At 49.5% G+C, this 17067-nt stretch overlaps 2 protein-coding genes across 2 annotated transcripts in view; one reads left to right on the top strand and one right to left on the bottom strand.

The window, feature by feature from the left end:
• Positions 1–160, bottom strand: part of VIPAS39 (VPS33B interacting protein, apical-basolateral polarity regulator, spe-39 homolog) — an 18203-nt gene extending 18043 nt beyond the window's left edge. Inside the window, exon 1 of the mRNA XM_019519912.1 lies at positions 156–160. Within this exon, the coding sequence (XP_019375457.1) occupies positions 156–160 (5 nt within the window). The remainder of the gene's footprint in view (positions 1–155) is intronic.
• Positions 161–334: 174 nt separating this feature from the next.
• AHSA1 (activator of HSP90 ATPase activity 1) lies at positions 335–5856 on the top strand. The gene is made up of 9 exons (XM_019518734.1): positions 335–510; positions 603–793; positions 876–958; positions 1280–1397; positions 2264–2352; positions 3227–3361; positions 4287–4388; positions 4828–4879; positions 5455–5856. The coding sequence occupies exons 1-9, from the start codon at positions 431–433 to the stop codon at positions 5625–5627; spliced, it is 1023 nt and encodes a 340-aa protein (XP_019374279.1). The 5' UTR covers positions 335–430; the 3' UTR covers positions 5628–5856.
• The last annotated feature ends 11211 nt before the right edge of the window (positions 5857–17067 follow it).

The raw sequence follows: 17067 nt of genomic DNA, 5'->3' as shown, positions 1-17067 counted from the left end.
GCCGCCGGGCTCAGGCCAGCCCCGCTCTGCTCCCCGCGCCGCACAGCCCGACGGGGGCCGCAGTCCCGCCGCCCCAACCCCTTTCCGCGGGAGGCGGCCGCGAGGACTACCCGTCCCGGCGGCCCCCAGCCGTTTCCGGCTTCCGACGCTCCTACGTCATGCCCCTTCCCGAGGGGCTTCCTCTGCGCGCGGGGGCGTGGCCTACGCAGCCCCCACTCTACGGAGCGGCAGAAGGGCCAACGAAGTCCGCTTGTGGCTGAGTGAGACGCGCGCGGCCGAAGGAGGCGGGGCCCCGTCCTGAAGCGCTGGCAAAGGAGCCGGAAGTGGATCCGCGCTGGTGACGGAAGCCGGGAGGCGGCGCGGCTGCCGGCGCTTCTAGTAGATTCTACAGCGGCGGCGGCGGTAGCGGCAGCGGCGGGTCCGGGTCCCGATGGCCAAGTGGGGCGAGGGAGACCCGCGCTGGATCGTGGAGCAGCGCGCCGACGCCACCAACGTCAACAACTGGCACTGGTGCGGGGGGCGGGGGCCAGGGGGGGCGCTGGGTAGTGCCCCGGGAAGGGCCCCGAGCTTGACCCCTGTCCGCTGCCCCCCCCCCCCCGCAGGACAGAGCGCGACGCGTCCAACTGGTCAACGGAGCGGCTGCGCGCGCTGCTGCTGGGGGTGCGCGTGCGGGGTGCTGAGGGCACGTGCGAGGTGACCGAGGTGAGTCGGCTCGAGGGCGAGGCCTCCATCAACAACCGCAAGGGCAAGCTTATCTTCTTCTACGAGTGGAGCCTACGCCTGGCCTGGACGGGTGAGAATGGGGGTGGCGTGGGGAGGGTGGGGGACGGGGGCTCTGTGGGTGCCGGTGCTGAGCGGCTCCTCCTGTCCTGCAGGCACATCGGCAGCAGGGGTGACATACAAGGGCTACGTGGAGATCCCCAACCTCTCGGATGAGAACGACGTGGATGAGGTGGAGGTAGGGGCTGTCACTTCGCTGGGGCTGGTGCCTCTCTGGCCACCGCCCCCCAGAGGTGAAGCCTCTTGGGCCACAAGCCAGCCAGGGCCGCCCTGCATTTATGCCAGCAGAGCAGCTGGGCAGAGCCGTAGCACGTGGAAACCTGACTGGCTGCGCCCGCCTGCCCCGAGCCGCTTGTGCAGGAGGCAGCCTGAGTAGAGCGTTCCTCGTGTAGCTTTGGCGGGAGCAGCTTTCTAGGCAGAGGTGCTGCCCTGAGGCCAAGTCACACGGGGGCCCAGCACACTTGGCTTTGTTCACAAGCTGCTTGTCCTTTCTATTCAGATTGGCGTTGGGCTGGTTAAAGATGAGCCTGACACAAACTTGCTGGCCTTAATGAAGCAAGAGGGCACAAGGCTGATCAGAGATGCAGTGAGCACATACATCAGCACCCTAAAATCAGGTGAGTGATTGTGAGGAAGAAGCGTGTCGGGGCTGCCCTGCAGCTGCTGCATGAGGACATGCAGTGGGAGTGGTTGCAGCGCTCGTTAGTTATCTTTCCATCTCTGTTGGGAATGAGCTGGCCCAGGGCAGGAGGCTTCTTGGAGTTCCTTAAAATAAGCCGGTCTCCCAGCTTTGCAGTTTGCAACACATTGTGGTAGCTCTGTATGCAGTATTCCCAGGAGTCAATAGAACAAGTGTTGTAGTATCTTCAATGCTGAGCATGTAATTCCAGCTGTGGAGATGGTAATTTGGGATACTTTTTCACATGTAGATGGTGAGAGAGAGGGACTTGGACACTGACCAATTTTGTGGGTCAGTGTGAGGGCAGTTCAGCATTTAGCTCTCAAAAAAAAAAATGCCTAATCTCGCTTCACATCTAACTTACTCAATCTCTCCTGGGTTACTAGTTCTTGTTATACATTCCTCTTCCCACATGCTAACAAGATTTAAAGAACAGATCTTGCTTCCAGATCCCCACGGATTTGGACTGAACTGGCACATTGAGATCACTGGTGAGGTTTTGCTGGTGTAATTAAATAAGCTTTTTCCCAGACTGCACATGCTTTATATGAACTTAGAACTTGGATTTTCCTGTCATGCTCAGCAGCTGGAGGTAAACTCACTTGGTTCTGCTTTCCTCCCCAGCATAGACTAGAAATGGGTGCGTTGGCAGGAGAACTCAGACTTCGCTTTGTATAAACTCATCCTAGTCATGACCTTATGTTGAGTCAGACTTTGCAGCCTTAGACAGCTTGTAGTATTTTGAGTAGTTCAGAGATTCTCATAGTCCTGACTAGTTTTACTGGCCTATTTCTGTCCTTTTAGAGTTCACCCAAGGCATGATCTTGCCCACAGTGAATGGTGAGCAGACGGAGCCAGCTCCACAGCTGATGCCCAGAGCAGAGGAGCAAAAGGTTTGATTTTGGAGGTCTGGATGCAGCTGGATAAAAGCAGCCATAAACTGGTTCTTAGGAAAAGCTTCTTTACTTGTAAGAGCAATAGGACAGTGAAATAAGTTATCCAAGGAAGCTGTAGAATCTCCTTCATTGGAGGCTTATAAGAGGAGACTGGGAGTGTGTCCAGATGAGAGCAGTCGTGCAGTATGTGGTGCTGCAAACACATTTGCGCACCACTTACCTCACAGTCCAGTGCTCTCCACATAAGGGTGCGCTGCCTGAGCATGTGCTACTCTGTTTTGTTTTTTCCCCATGGTTTTTTTTTGAAGCCTGGATATCCAAGGGCCAAAAAAACCTGTGGAAAAAAACCCAAAAGCAGCGTATGCTAGGGCAGCATGCGCTGCTGAAAAGTGGAGCCATGCTGCCCAGAGCCATGCTGTAGCTACTGGCCAGGTTCTGCCCAGCAGGATCACCGTGGCTGCAGCCCCGGGAGGCCCCCAGGACCCCAGGTAAGACTACTGGAGCCAGCACAGTGCTGGTCCCTGCCTCCCTTACTGCCCCCAGGGTAACTTATGCGCCACAGGCATTCCCTGAGCACAAGTAGCTGCTAGTTGTCCACGGGGAACCAAATGTCCACACACGTCTGGACATGCCCTGGATGTGTGTCCTTCTAGCATGGCTCAGGAACTGCAAATCCTGTATCTCTCATATATGGGGTTGGACTAGATGATGCTTGAGATCTGTGCCAGCCTTTGCTGTTCTGATAAGATTCTTGCTCTTCTCCCTGGACTATGAAGGAACAGACTCATGTCTATGGAAAAACTGGGAAATGTTTCTAAAGTGCTGTGTAAGTACCGAGTATGCACTTTAACACTGGTTTGTGTTTCCTTAGACCACTGCTAATACTAGCACTGCGGCACCTCAGCCTAAATCCATAGGAGTCAAGATCCCCACCTGTAAAATCAATTTGAAAGACACTTTCCTAACATCTCCTGAGGAGCTCTACAGAGTGTTCATCACCCAGGAGGTAAGCTGGCATGGAAAACCCCGGGTGCTGATAATGGATCTAGCAGCAGGTGTGTCCCACCTGTGACTTCCTTGTCTGCTCAGCAGTTGAGAGAGCAGTGTCCCACCCGTGCTGCTGAGATGGTCTGAATCTTGTGACAGTAGCTGCCTTGAACACACTGGCTGTCTTGCTCTGCTGGGGGTGAGTGGGGAGTATGGCATCTGAGATAAAGGCGTGTCCCACAGGGCCGGTCCTGCCTGAACCATTTTCCTATGCAGGGTTCTGCAGGTGATCAGCAGGGTTTTGGGAGTTGCCACATGAACTACAGATTCACAAGCCAGCACTCTTCAGGCACTATTTATAAGGCTGTGTGCGCTAGCGTGCTCTGGTCCCTGCTCTGCAGGGGAGCAGCTATCTACAGTCCTAGCAGTTGCAGTGCATATGGCAGCAAGCATGGGGTCTCTGCATAGGGCTTAGTGCCTGCCCCAGCACCTGCCCCAGCTTTTGAAAACTCATTTCCTAAGAACCAGGCTTTAACTGGATCACCGTCTTATAGCAGAGAATTGCTTACGAAATAATGTGTCTCTTGCACTGATAGGAGGTGTATAGTGAGTATGAGGGACCCAGTCCTCTGCCATGCACCCTGGCACATGAGAAAAGCCAAATGCTTTTTGTCCATGGAGTGCTGGAATGGCATGGCATGCTCAGCTGCTGCTTTCCTGACTAGGAGGCCTGTCAGTTTGCCTCAGATTCTTCAGCAGGTGGCTGGAAAGACGAGATACTTCTCTTTTTTCCTCATCCTGTAAACACAGACCTTCAGTTTTGGCCCAGAAACCTGTTCCACAAACCATTGTGTAGTTTAGGTGGTGTCCAAGCGGTGGGTTCTAGTGCTTTGGGTCAGACAGATCTTGTGTGCTGTACTTAATCCTGTTTGCTCTCTCCGCAGATGGTGCAGGCTTTCACCCATGCACCAGCAGCTGTAGATGCTGACAAGGGAGGGAAGTTCCATCTGCTGGAGGGCAGCGTCAGTGGAGAGTTTATCAACCTAGTGAGTACCAGCCTGGGCAGCTGCATCTTATTCTGAAGGTGTGCTGTGGCCAGGCCCTTCCTGCCCAGCAGCCTTTGAGTCATCTGATCTGTATCACACCTTCCTCAAAGATGAAACCCTCCCTGCTGACTGCTGTTCCCCTACAATCCATCTTGGTAGTGAAGATCCAGTTACTGCTGAAAGGTAGTGGGACTTACCAGAGAACACTCAGGACTGGGAAGGAGGTCTGACTTCTTTTCCTGGTTCTACCCCTAACTGGCCACTTGTCCAAGATCAAGTCTTTGCTTATCTTCTCCTCCTCCTTTATGCCTTGTATTACTTATGGGTTTCTTGAATGAGCTTCAGGTTATGCTCAGCTTTGGGCACTTGCTGACTCAGATTGTGGGTGTAGTTGAATAGCTGGCTCCCTCACTGCATGTTCCATTCTTCCCTTTCCTAGGTCCCAGAGAAGCAGCTTGTTATGAAGTGGAGATTTAAATCTTGGCCAGGTGGTAAGTAGCCTCAAGAGCTGGACCACAGAGTTACAGCCCTTGTCTGTAGCTAGATGAATCTAGGCCTCAATACCATGGTTGGGCTCTGGTTGGGGTAGGAGGCAGCATTGTGGAGCCTGCACTGGTACAGATACCGCGTAGTGATCTCACAGCTTCGTATTCCACAGTGGGTGGTGCTAGGGACCATACACTGCTGCTAAACTTCCAGTCCCATCCATTTCCCTGGAAGCAGACAGGAATTTAAGCAGCAAAGAAGCAGCATGCTCAGCCTCCAGGGTAGTGTGCTGCAAATCTGGCCATGAGCTGGGTAGCATAAAGAGAATGCCCTGCTCTACTGCGTCTGGAAGACAGGCAGGCAGTTGTCATGTAGGCCATGAACAGAAGAGCTGTTTACCAGGGACGGTCTGTGAAAGCCAGTCTGGCTCCACAGAAAGTACTGTGCTCCCCAGAGCAGTGAGAAGGCGAGTCAACTTTTCTTATGTGGTGCTAGGTAATGGGAGAGCATCTCAGTGATTTGCTTGGCTGGACTCCTCCATGCTCAGTGCTGATGCAGGGGCTTGCTCTGGTTCTTTTAGGGCACTTTGCAACCATTACCTTGAACTTCATTGATAAAGGTGGTGAGACGGAAGTGTGCTTGGAAGGCAAGGGCATTCCTGCCAGTGAGGAAGAGCGAACACGGCAAGGCTGGCAGCGTTACTATTTTGAGGGCATTAAACAGACATTTGGCTATGGCGCCCGCTTGTTTTAACATCAGCTGCTGGCAGGTCTCTGCCCAAAGGTTCTGCCGTGTGGACTAATTGGCGTCTCATCTCACGTCTTCTGTTCTTGGCATCGCTGCTATGAAGAGTGGGATGGCAGCACCATGAGGAAAGGCCACTTGTAGCCCTCACTGCTTCGTGCATGTCTCATGCCGTGGGGGCATCTGTCACTTGTATATACATCTATTGCTAAATAAACTTAACTTAAAAAAAGAAACCAACCTCATTTTTCCAGCTGTGCTTGAGAGCAAAGGATCTGCAGTGAGCATGGGAAGGGGTTTTTCTGGAAAAGCATTAATCAAGAAGAGTAATGCTGACTCATTACAGGTTGCTTGTTTGTGGTCGGCTTTGGGAGTCGCCTCCCAAGCAAGCATTAGCTTAAAGTGGCTTCTACTATCCCCTAAACAGCAAATGTTGGATAGAGTTCTGCAAACCCAATTCCATTTCCTCTTAAGGGAGATGAGGCATTATTAAAGTCTCTCTTCCACCTACCTGCGTATCTTGGCTAGTTTTACACACTGGCCTGCTTCATCAGAATAGCGATCAGTGAATCATTTGCTGTCCAAGAAAATCAGCAACGCTCCAGCTCTCCCAAACCACAGCTAAGAACTCCACTTCAGAAGGTAGTGGCTAGGGCGTAGAAGGGCCTCCAGCAGCCCCATGCCAAAGCAAACTGCAGGCTCCAACCTTGGTGTTCAGGAACAGCAATGGGGTGTGGGATATGATCTCACAAAATAGATCTTAGGAAATAGGAGGGTATGGTGTCTTTGGCTGAACAGACTTGTGCTGTTCATTTTATTGGGAGAAAAGAGTGAATATTCTGTTGGTGGTTCCCTCATTCTAAGGACCCTTCTGTTCAGGAAACACTATTTTACTGCTGCAAATCATATGTAGTTACTGGTGCAAAATGCTGGTCTGTATAGCCTGTCAAGACACTAAAGCATTCCAGTTTTGCCTCTGAGCTGAGAGAGCATTACACCATACACTACCTCCTTCTACAGTCCTTGCTGACCTGGAAGGAACAGAGCCATACTCCATTGAACTTGTACTCTTGGCACAGGTTCTGGGGACAAGTACAGTCAGTGCAGGGATGTGCCAACACCAAGGGGATGGAGTGAAGGAGATGCTATTCTTGCAGCTCTCTCCTCCCTTGGATCCTGTCTCAAGCTTTCTGCTGCTGCTTTTGCCCCTGCATTAGGTTCTATTTAAACATAGTGTGACTGGCCCAATAGGCATTCTCTGGTAGCCATTTCTGCCACCCTTGTTCTTGGTTGTTTTTAAACAAACAAAAAATTTAAGGGCAGGCTCTGCCATCTTCCCCCTGGCATTAGGCCCTTAAAAAGGCATAAATGAGTGGGTCTTTGCTCACAGTGGGTAAAGCTGGTGCTACAACATAGAGGAAGTCTTGTGTTAATGCCTCAAATACAGGCATGTGCTCTGAACACCTGGATGTTGAGTAGTTAGTTGCATTCATCTGACCACAAGGTGGCAGCACTGCTCCCCTCAAGATTAGGATTTGTTCATTCAGGTGTGAATTTGGAGCTGTTCTAATCACCTGCACTGCTGGCTTATGGAGCAAGGAGAATTTTAATTGCCCTCTTTTTCACAAACCCAAATTTGTGTTTGTCATTCTGCTGCTGCAGCAGAATGACTCTGAGCCAGCAGCCAGTAAGCGCGCACACACCTGGAGATGGTCTTGCTCAGGGTCACTCAGAGCCCTAGGTCAGTAAAGTTCCTGCAGAGGCAGGTTCTCAGCAGAACACCCCAACTTTTCATTTAAAACACATCTGCTGTAGTGGTGTGAGTGCCTGTGAGAAACCCCAGGCCCAGGCTTGGTAGTACGAGGGCTGGGAAAGAGCCAGGTAAGTACTATATTATTTCAACTACTAATTGAGCCTGTATGTAAGTTGACACTGCATTTTCAGGTGCAGTTTAGGAGAAGGAGCTTTTTCCCTCCCAGAATAAGTCAAGTTGCTACAAAGACATTAAATGGTTATTGCCTTTACCAAATCCCACAGATGTGGGATCATCAAGGAGAGGACACAAAGGGCTAAATTCACTAAAAATCTCAAAACTGCACAACGCATTGCTGATGTTGGGTTAACTCCACACAAAGTCATATATGACTCTTATGGTTCGTTTGGAGATGGAAAAAATAGAAGGTAGATTCACAGCAAGACAGCATGACAATTCCTGGGAATGGTAGCATCTCTTGGGAATCTCCAGATTCCTACCTGCCAATGCTGTGTTTTCCTGTGAGGGATTTTCCTCAGTATACCAGAAACCCTACAACCACTGTGATGTATGCAACTCTCACATTCAGCAATAAGCTTCTGTGCAGATGCACCATCTGCCCACAGAAAACAGGACAATTCTGAAAAGTAATCATCAGTATCAGGAACTGAATGGTTTCTGAGAACCTCACTTAGGTGAGTGTTGGAGAGCTGAGACAGTGTAGGGAAAGGTTTGCTGTGGGTACTGAAAGAACCCAAGAGCCTGGCTGATCCAGGGAAGGTCCTTTGTCTCACATTTCCACCCAGGTACTTGTGTATTATTTATTTTCTACCTTCGTGATGCCTTTGGGGATGCAGCCTGTACTCTGCAGAGTAACAATAAAGGCAGTGGTTCAAAGAGCCTCCAAAACTGCTTCCTTTTAGGGATTAAAGCATGTGTTGGGGATCACAGCAGCCATCAAAAATGCTATCCCATAAAGTCCAGGAGTCTCCCCCAAAAATGCCCATGGACAAGAGTCAGAAATTTAGGCTTAGGATACTGTGCACACTAGCTAAGCTTTTTCACTTAGCTTCTCTCAGTGCTGTAGCCTTTCAGGGACTAAGAGGAGATCTGTGCTTGCCATAGCCACACTGGGGGCTCACATCCCTGTACAGGGATCCCCAGGGTCAGGCTTAGGAGTCTCAAGCCAAGGGAAGAAATACCACATGGGTTCCAGCACTGTTATGCCATCTACCTAGCAGCTACCACATATTTTCCACCTCAGCAAGCAACACATGCCATTTCTACCTACTCAGCCATCTTTCTACCCTTCAAAACCACAATTCCCTATGTCTAGCCACTCCTTCAGGAGAAGCTGAGATGGTAGGCAAATGGCTTTAGCCTATCTACTGTCAGGTTGCTAATGGAGGACACAACTACAGCCTCTGACCATCAGGAGCCAGGAGCATTGCCTAGCTGGGGAATGGATTCCTTTAAGTTCTTGAGGTAAGTCAGGAGGTAAAGCAGATTTCCAGGGTGTGGATGGAGAAGGGAGAGGGGGCTCAGGGTTGCTCTAGGCTCTTCAAACTCCAGGCTGTGGGACTCCTAAAATACTCAGCCACAGCTTGGCTCCCATTCCTGGTCTGGTGCTGAAGGAGCATGGTGGGGCTAGGAATTGCTTGTTTTGTGTACCACACACCCCTAGCGCATTGGGTGCAGCAAGGAGGGGAACACAGAAGGATAGTTCCCATTGCAACAACTGCTGCTGAAATGCTGGTCTGTGCAGACAGTATGGGGACCTGCCCGGGGACCAGCACCCAGTTCAGTGTGAGCCAAAAAGTCGGAACAAGAAACACCAGCATTAGTATTTGGGATAGGCCTCTAAAGCTCCCCGTCTCATGCAAGCACAACCAGTTCCTTTGGATCAGGCCTCTGTGCAGGGGTCAGAAAGGAAGGCTTGAACCTCAGCACCACATTCCAAATTGCACCTGATCATTTTAGATGCAGAACAGAAGGGCTTTGAAGGTCCCCCTAGCCTTCTTCCACTGGGGCTCAGCTGCTTATTCTTTTCAGTTCCACTTTCCAGGCTCCTGCCAAGAACAGCTGGCACTTTGAGCATGTCCCTTGCTGGAAGTGGAAGTCTTTCCTCCTGAGATGCCGTGACACTTACCCTGAACAAGGGGCACCTTCCTGTAAACTCTTCAGCTCCTCGGGGATCTCCAACTGCAACAGCTGAGAATGCAGGCTTGGGAGCAGGGGAGCTCTCTGCAGCTTGCTCTGCCCCCCTGCAATTCCTGGGAAGCATGTAGAAGGTCAGATTCCCAGCAAACTCTGAATTTTGCATCCCTGTAGTGTGAGGCAGTTTATCTGAGGCCTGTGAGCTGCAATCTCTTCAAGGCTTCCTGACATTCCCAGGCAAATCCCATTTGCTTCCTCTAACTCCCAGAAAATGTTACAGAATCACAGAAAATTAGGGTTGAAGGGAACTCAGGAGGTCATCTAGCTCAACCCCTTGCTCAAAGCAGGGCCAGCCTCAACTAGATCATCCCAGCCAAAGCTTTGTCCAGGCTTGTCTTGAACACCTCCAAGGATGGAGACTCCACAACCTCTCTGGGTAACCTGTTCCAGTGGTTTACTACCCTCCTAGCGAGAACATTTTTCCTAATATCCAACCTACATTTCCCTTGCTGCAACTTGAGACCATTGCACCTTGTTCTGTCATCTGCCACCACTAAGAACAGTAGCTCCATCCTTTCATACTCCCTACTCCTTCAGGTAGTTGAAGGATGGAGTTAAATCCCACCTCAGTTTTCTCTTCTCCAAGCAAAAGAAGCAGCCCAGTTCCCTCAGCCTCTCCTCAGAAGTCATGTACCCCTGCCCCCTAACCATTTTCTTTGCCCTCCACTGGATTCTGTCCACTTTGTCTACAACCTTCATGTAAGTGGGGGAAGGGGAGGGGAGGGAGGGGACACGGTTCTCCAGATATGGCTTCACCAGTGCCAAATAGAGGGGAATGATCACTTCCCTCAGTCTGCTGGCAATGCTCCTACTAACGCAGCCCAGTTTCTCTGCCTCTCTTCTAAAGAACTGTGCCTTTACTGTCTGGACACAGTCAGTCATGAGGAGGCCACCCTCTACCTCTGGCTGGGCATGGTTTTGGCAGGCTGGTCCCAGGGTAGCAGTGTGGAAGGCCAGCACTGGAGTCAGTCAAGGAGAGTGAAGCATACCTTGTTTGTTAGCAGGGGGCAGGATGCTTGCACAGGGAGTCAATACGGGAAGAGGTGTTCCTCACATGGCAGTTGGGGCAGAAACCAGGGGTCCAGCCAGCAGGGCCCGGGTGGGCCATAGCACCCTATGATCCTCAGACTCTCTTCACAGAAATGGCAGAACTGGCTAAGCTCTAGCTATGTGTTTCCAGTTTTAGTAAATGAGGCAACACTATGGGACTTACCTACAGCAGGAGCCTGAAAGACATTGCTGCCCAAAAGGAGAGAGTGTGTTCACGCTCAGGTTGCTGGTTTAAGTCCAGCTCTGGCTGGCCCAGGGGCTCCTGGCTGACAGCTGCTGGTCCCAGCTGCAAATGGATTGCGTGGGGTGTGCCAAACCCGACCAAGGCACCATCTTTGACATCACCTTGAGGTGGGACTCCAGCAACCACTTCATGCCCAGCGGGAGCTTCATGCGCTTTGCAGACTGGCACTTCCTCCACCGCCTCAACTGCCTGCCTCTGAACAGGGCCATCCGCTATGGCCACCAGGACAAGAGGTGCCAATGGTGCGGCTATGAGATGGAGATCCTCCCCCACGTGCTGTGTGCCTGCAAGCCGCACACCAGAGCCTGGCAGTTCTGCCACAATGCTGTCCAGGACTGCCTGGCGAAGGTCATCCCAGCCACAGCGGGGGACATCTCCCTGAACTGCACCGTCCTGGGCTCTGAGAACCAGATGCACCCCCAACCTTGTCATCACCAACGAGGAGGCCAAGAAGATTGTGATCGTGGATGTGACCATCCCCTTCGAGAACTGGTGTCAAGCCTTCACTGACGCCTGGAGCTCACAAGCAGAAGCACACCCTACTGGCCAACATCCTGAGGCACTGCAGCTATGACGTGACAGTGGATGCGCTCATCATGGGCACGCTCAGAGCCTGGGACCCCAGCAACAAGAGCATCCTGCATGCCTGCCACATCTCCCACCACTACGCCAAGCTGATATGGCGCCTCATGGTGTTTGACACCATCTGCTGGTCCTGTGACATCTACATCAAGCACATCACGGGCCAGCACCAGTAAACCAACACCGCCAGAATGACCATCACTGGACTGGATCCAGAGGGGACCACCTGAACCCCCCTCTGCACCTAATGGACCAAGAGAGATATCTTCAAACATGGACCACTCCATCCCACCCGATAAGGACCCCTGTGATAGGACTCTACGGACCGAGTAACCTACCCCCCTCTGCCATTGTGGATTACTGTATGGGTTTGTGTGCATCTATCCTCTTTCTCTCTCAGCGTTGCGACCCCCTCCACGCCACCCCTGCACTTAGTTGGCTAACACTGTATTTTATGTAACCTAGTTGTGTTCCCCTCCTCACCCCCATCCCTCTTATGTTAGTCCCTTGCTCGGGCACTCTATTTCCCTTATGGCTTTGTCATTTTTGTTTCATGCTTCTTAACAGTTCCTTCATCCCCCTCAGCATGGTCACCCAGCAGTAAGAGAGGGTGAGGGCTCTGCAGTTCATGCTGATGCCTAGTCTGCACCTGCTTCTACAGACATTTTAGAAATGGGTTCATTTAAAACAAACAGCTGCTTCCAGGAACTGCCAGGGGGCTTTTTGACAGAAGAGAGGGCTATGGCCATGCCTTACCCATGGAGAGGGCTTGTGTGCCTCTGTAAAGGAGGAGTGGAGAGGTTCCTACTTCTGTGAACATAGCTCTATGAAATCTCTTGTTCTTTTACTGGGGACTTTCTGCTTTCATTTTGCCTGGGCCTGGAAGAGCCTTTAAAAACTTTAGTGGCAAACCCAAACATGTAGCATGGCCTGCTCCCTACTTTTGTGGCTGAAGAAAATTCACTCTGGCAAGTTTTGGGACTATGCCAAAAATGTTGTGCCCCTCAAATTATGGCCACAGCAGCCCATGGAAGTCAAGGTCTTTACACATGGTAATTAATCTAGCCCCATCCTTCAGATTTCAACCTAGGTTGAACTGGTAAATCTGAGCATTAAACCCATGGAAATCAGCTGAGGGAGGACATTCTTGTGAGTAAGGCACTAGACACACACTCAGGTCTGGGTTCAGATTTCAGCTCTGCCATAGATTTTCTCTGTGACTTGGGTAAAATTCCTGTACTTTCATTCCTACATGTAAAATGCCCAGAATAGAACTTCCTTCCTCCCATCCTCTCCTTATCTAACCTATTCAGATCATGAGCTTTTGGAGCAAGGCTCTCTGACACCTTTTGTATAGGACCTAGCATTATTGCCATCACACAGATTGTATATAGTAGCATGTCCTGGCTTCAGTCAGAGTCACGTATCTGCACTGCTCTTTCTGAACAGCTGAACTCAAGAGCCCTCTACTTCTTTGCACTTCTGGCATCCAGGCAACAATGTATTTGATGCCACAAAAGAAGAGCGCAGTGCTCATCAGTCATCATGACAAAACATCATTCATTAAGTGAGGCTGCCTGTTCCTCCCCAGACAGGGGTCAGCCATGGCGCCAGGCAGATGTGGAGTGGAGCCACGTGCTAGAAAAGCAGATAAACCCTGACAGATGTGCAGCCAGCAAAAAGAAAAGGGAGAGAGACGAGAGAGAAAGCAGCTGGAAATAGCTGGGGCTTGGAAACGTTCAGGACATATGCTGATTAACACAAGCTGCAATTCCTGGAATGTCCTGCATATTCCCCCCCACTCTCGTGTCACTGGGTTTTGCCTGCAGAGGCTATTGCCAGAAAACGCTTCTCAAAAACTGCTTCCCCGCTGAGGTGGTTACTCCTCCATGTTCAACACCTCCCTACAGCAGTGCTGTCATTCAAGGGCAGTTCTGCACTCAGATACACCATGTCTGACCCTGTGATAAAAGCCAGGGTGGACAGCCAGAGACACGACCACACAACACAATGAGTTAGAATTCAGAGGTCTCACTGATACACGGCTTCCAGTTTTCTCCTTCAGCTGGACCTGATGGTCTTTTCTTAAGAGGAGATGGTTCCTCCATAGTGGCTTTGGCCTCAGTGGTCTCCTGAACCATATTGTTAATGGTGATGATATCGAGGTTGCATCTTTTAGCCAACATTCCTCCAGTGCTCTCTAGATGGTCTGTAAAGATCCTTTCCCCTCCTATCCCGTTCATATCCACAATGCAGTGGCAGCAGCCATGTAGTGCTTGTTGCCATCAATTGTATTGCTGCAGTGCCAAAAGGCTCCATTTGTGATCAGGACATCACAGTAGGAGATTCTGTAAAAAGTCCCTGCACCAAAGGTCTGACAGACAAGAAAGGCCAGGAGTGTGGGGAAGAGTCCCATAATGTGGTGAGATGAAGTAACCTCTCCAAGATTTCTCCTAGTTAGGCTCCCTTTTCACTGGGCCACCCTGCCTCTGTATCTGTGGCCAGTCCAAGATCTTCCCCCAACCCTTCTCAGCTAGACCAGTGCAATAGAAAGAAGATGCAAAGAAAGAAGAAATCAGAGGCTTCAGAAAGACACCACATTATAATCAAAAATCAAAGATCTGCCTGATCCATTGGGCTAGTGTGGTTAAGGCGTGGCAATTTCTATAGCCAGCAGCAGACAAGGAATGATGTGACTAGCATCGCATCTACTCCCACTTGAATGTCTAAGCACCATTTACAGTTTGGATGATGGGGGGCAGCCTTTCGCTGTTCTGGACAAGGTCTGGAACTCATGCCTCTGAAGTTTAGTAAGAAACTTCAGCCACTCTGCCCTGTAAATGCCAGTACCAAAATCTCCTTTAAAATCAGAGTGGATGATCCCATTTAGTCAACTTCCAATTCAGCACAAATGAGGCTGCACCCACATCTTTGTGATCCCTGGGAAATCAAATCCCTTTGCCCTTCTGAGCCCTGTAATGTCAGAGATCAGGCAAACATGTCCACCACGTGGTAACAAGAAAGTTTATTGGTATTATCACTTCCCTTTTGGTAAAGCCTCTGCACTTAGTTAACACACACAACATGGCTCAATAGTGCAGATCCATTCATCAGCATCACTTCCCCTATTTTATAAGCTACCACAACCATCACATACAATAAATACTGTACAGGAAGAGACCAGAACATTAAAGTGTAGGGATGGGTGAACCAGCTATAATGAAACCTGCCATGATCCTTTCCCTTTTCCCAAAAATTCAAGACTTGGAGCTGTGAAAAAATCAATTTGATTTTGGAAGCAATTTAAGGTGTTTTCTTTCCCCTCCTCTCCTTTCCCCCATGTCTGCTGGGAACAGAAGTACCACTGTACCACAGAGAAAGCTAGTCTTGTGGGACTACCAGGCCAAGAGAACAAGATTCCTCCAGGAGTGTCTGATCACCTGAAATTTGGAGTCTGCATGGTTCAGAGTAGACTCTGAAATGTCTGCTTCATGTTACCTACGGTTCGCCCATCACTATCAAAACACAAACAATAAGGAAAAATAAGTCAGCAAATATGTCAGGCTCCTTATAATTCAGCAATGGACATGGGTCCAAATATGCAGCATTTAACATTATGTTGTCCCATAAAACAAAAAACTACCCAGCACTATACAGCTGAACACCACCGAACATCAACAACAATACATACATTGTAAATAAAGTGCTTTATTGCAAAGTCAGAATAAAGAATTCCTCTCTACACAGTTTTGTAGGAGTAAAAGATATATAGATAGCTATATCTATAGATAGCTATATCTATAGATAGCTATATCTATATTATATAAAACACAATCGAGGTAGGGGGTGATGATAAAGTAAGTTCTTTACCAGCTTAAATAGCTGTGGCTGGATCGGATTTTTGATGGGATATAAAAATAAACACTTGCCTAAATGCCTACTCTTTTAGCAATGCTTGGCAATGCTTCCTGGATGCATAAGGTGCTTGTGTGAGGAGAGCTCTGTGCTGCTGAAGTTCTCACCAGGCATCTGATAGGAACTAGGTTTGTTACAGAACTAGGTTTGTTACAGAAATTATTGTTTCTGTTTTTAGGCTTGTACTGTTTGACAAACTCAGTGTGAATGGGGGTGCGGGTGCTATTAACCTGCAACAGTACTCAATAGAAAACACGTGTTTACTTGGAAGCCTCCTGGCTTAGCAAAGCTGGATGAATAACATCCTGAAGCCCTTCTTCTCAGGAAGGATGCTTGCAGATACCCTGCCTGAATGTGCACCTGTTTGAAACGTAGCCAAGTTTAAGAGGTGGAAATTTCTTAAACAGTAGGAGACAAACTGATCTTAAATAGCCTCTACTCATGAGAGAGTTCTCTGAAGTTGGCCAATGTCATTTAGTGTTGAAGAGGACATAGAAAAAGATTATTTGTTGGCCCATGAGTGTATCCCTTCATCACTGACTGATTCCACTCAGCAGCCTGGCACATAAAAATCAACCTCTCTTCTTCCACGCTGTCCTTAGACATGGGCTGCTCTTCTGGAACTGATCCATCACACCACTGCTGTCACCTCACCCAAATGTCTCCTCATGAATAACCTCGGTCACAAAATGCATAAGAAACCCACCAATAAATGATAGTGGGGAGAACACAGTAATACCTACTTTCTCTAGAATTAGTGTTTATCTGTTTCTACCTCCCAGTCTTCATACAGAATCTGTCATCTTAGATTGTAAGCTCTTCTCAGAAGGGGCGATGTCTGTATATGTTTTTGCAGTGTCAGTAACTTGGGGCTTCCGTACCAAACAGCTACTGTGAGTGACAATGCACTATCATTATTAAACAATAATCACCCAGCATGTGGCAACTTGGTAAATACATACTTTGACCAGTGACAGTGCCCCACATGCTGGTGACCCAGCACAAAGTGTTCCCCAAGGAACAGAAGCAAAAAGGGTCAACAGATACAAGAGTGGCTGATAGAGAGATCCCAAGACAGCTGAAATATTGGGTGCTCCTGAGCCCAGAAAACAGACTCCAGTCTATTTCTGCTACTGTCACATCTTGATCCAGCCTACTATGCATTTAAGAGAAACAGCATATAGCAATCAGATATACAGACCTCTGGCCTTGGAAGGGTTCCCCCTCGCTTAACCTATATTCTGCAGAAAGGCATGGACCAGCCAGCTGTGTTCAGGGTAGTCCTAGCTTACCAGTGATCCCATTATTCTTACTTTTTTTACTTGGTTGTAAAAATTAAATTTGCTTTATTCAGGATACTCTGAACAGCTGTCTGTTATGTTAGGCTGATGGGTACCCCAGAAGCCACTGAGGGAAGTACTGAAGAAGTGATATTAAAGCCTACACCCTCAGCCAAAAGACTGGGAACCTTTGGTATTGGCCACAAAATATGCTTGGACGAAGAGGCAATGGGTCAATTGTATGGGAAGAGCTGGAAAACTCAGGCAAGGCACCCACCAGTGAATGGGCACTCCAGAAATGCCAAGAACAATCACTGAGATGGTACAGTATCTAACTGTATAGTTCTTTGAATGTGTGTGGCTCAGTGATTAACAGACTCTATCCACCAAGTCAATCATCGTTAAGCT

Source organism: Gavialis gangeticus, unplaced genomic scaffold (assembly GCF_001723915.1).
Source record: "Gavialis gangeticus isolate Ggan-Ray unplaced genomic scaffold, GavGan_comp1, whole genome shotgun sequence".
Lineage (NCBI taxonomy): Eukaryota > Metazoa > Chordata > Crocodylia > Gavialidae > Gavialis > Gavialis gangeticus.
The sequence above is the reverse complement of the archived record's forward strand: the minus strand, read 5'-3'. Positions and strand labels throughout refer to the sequence as shown.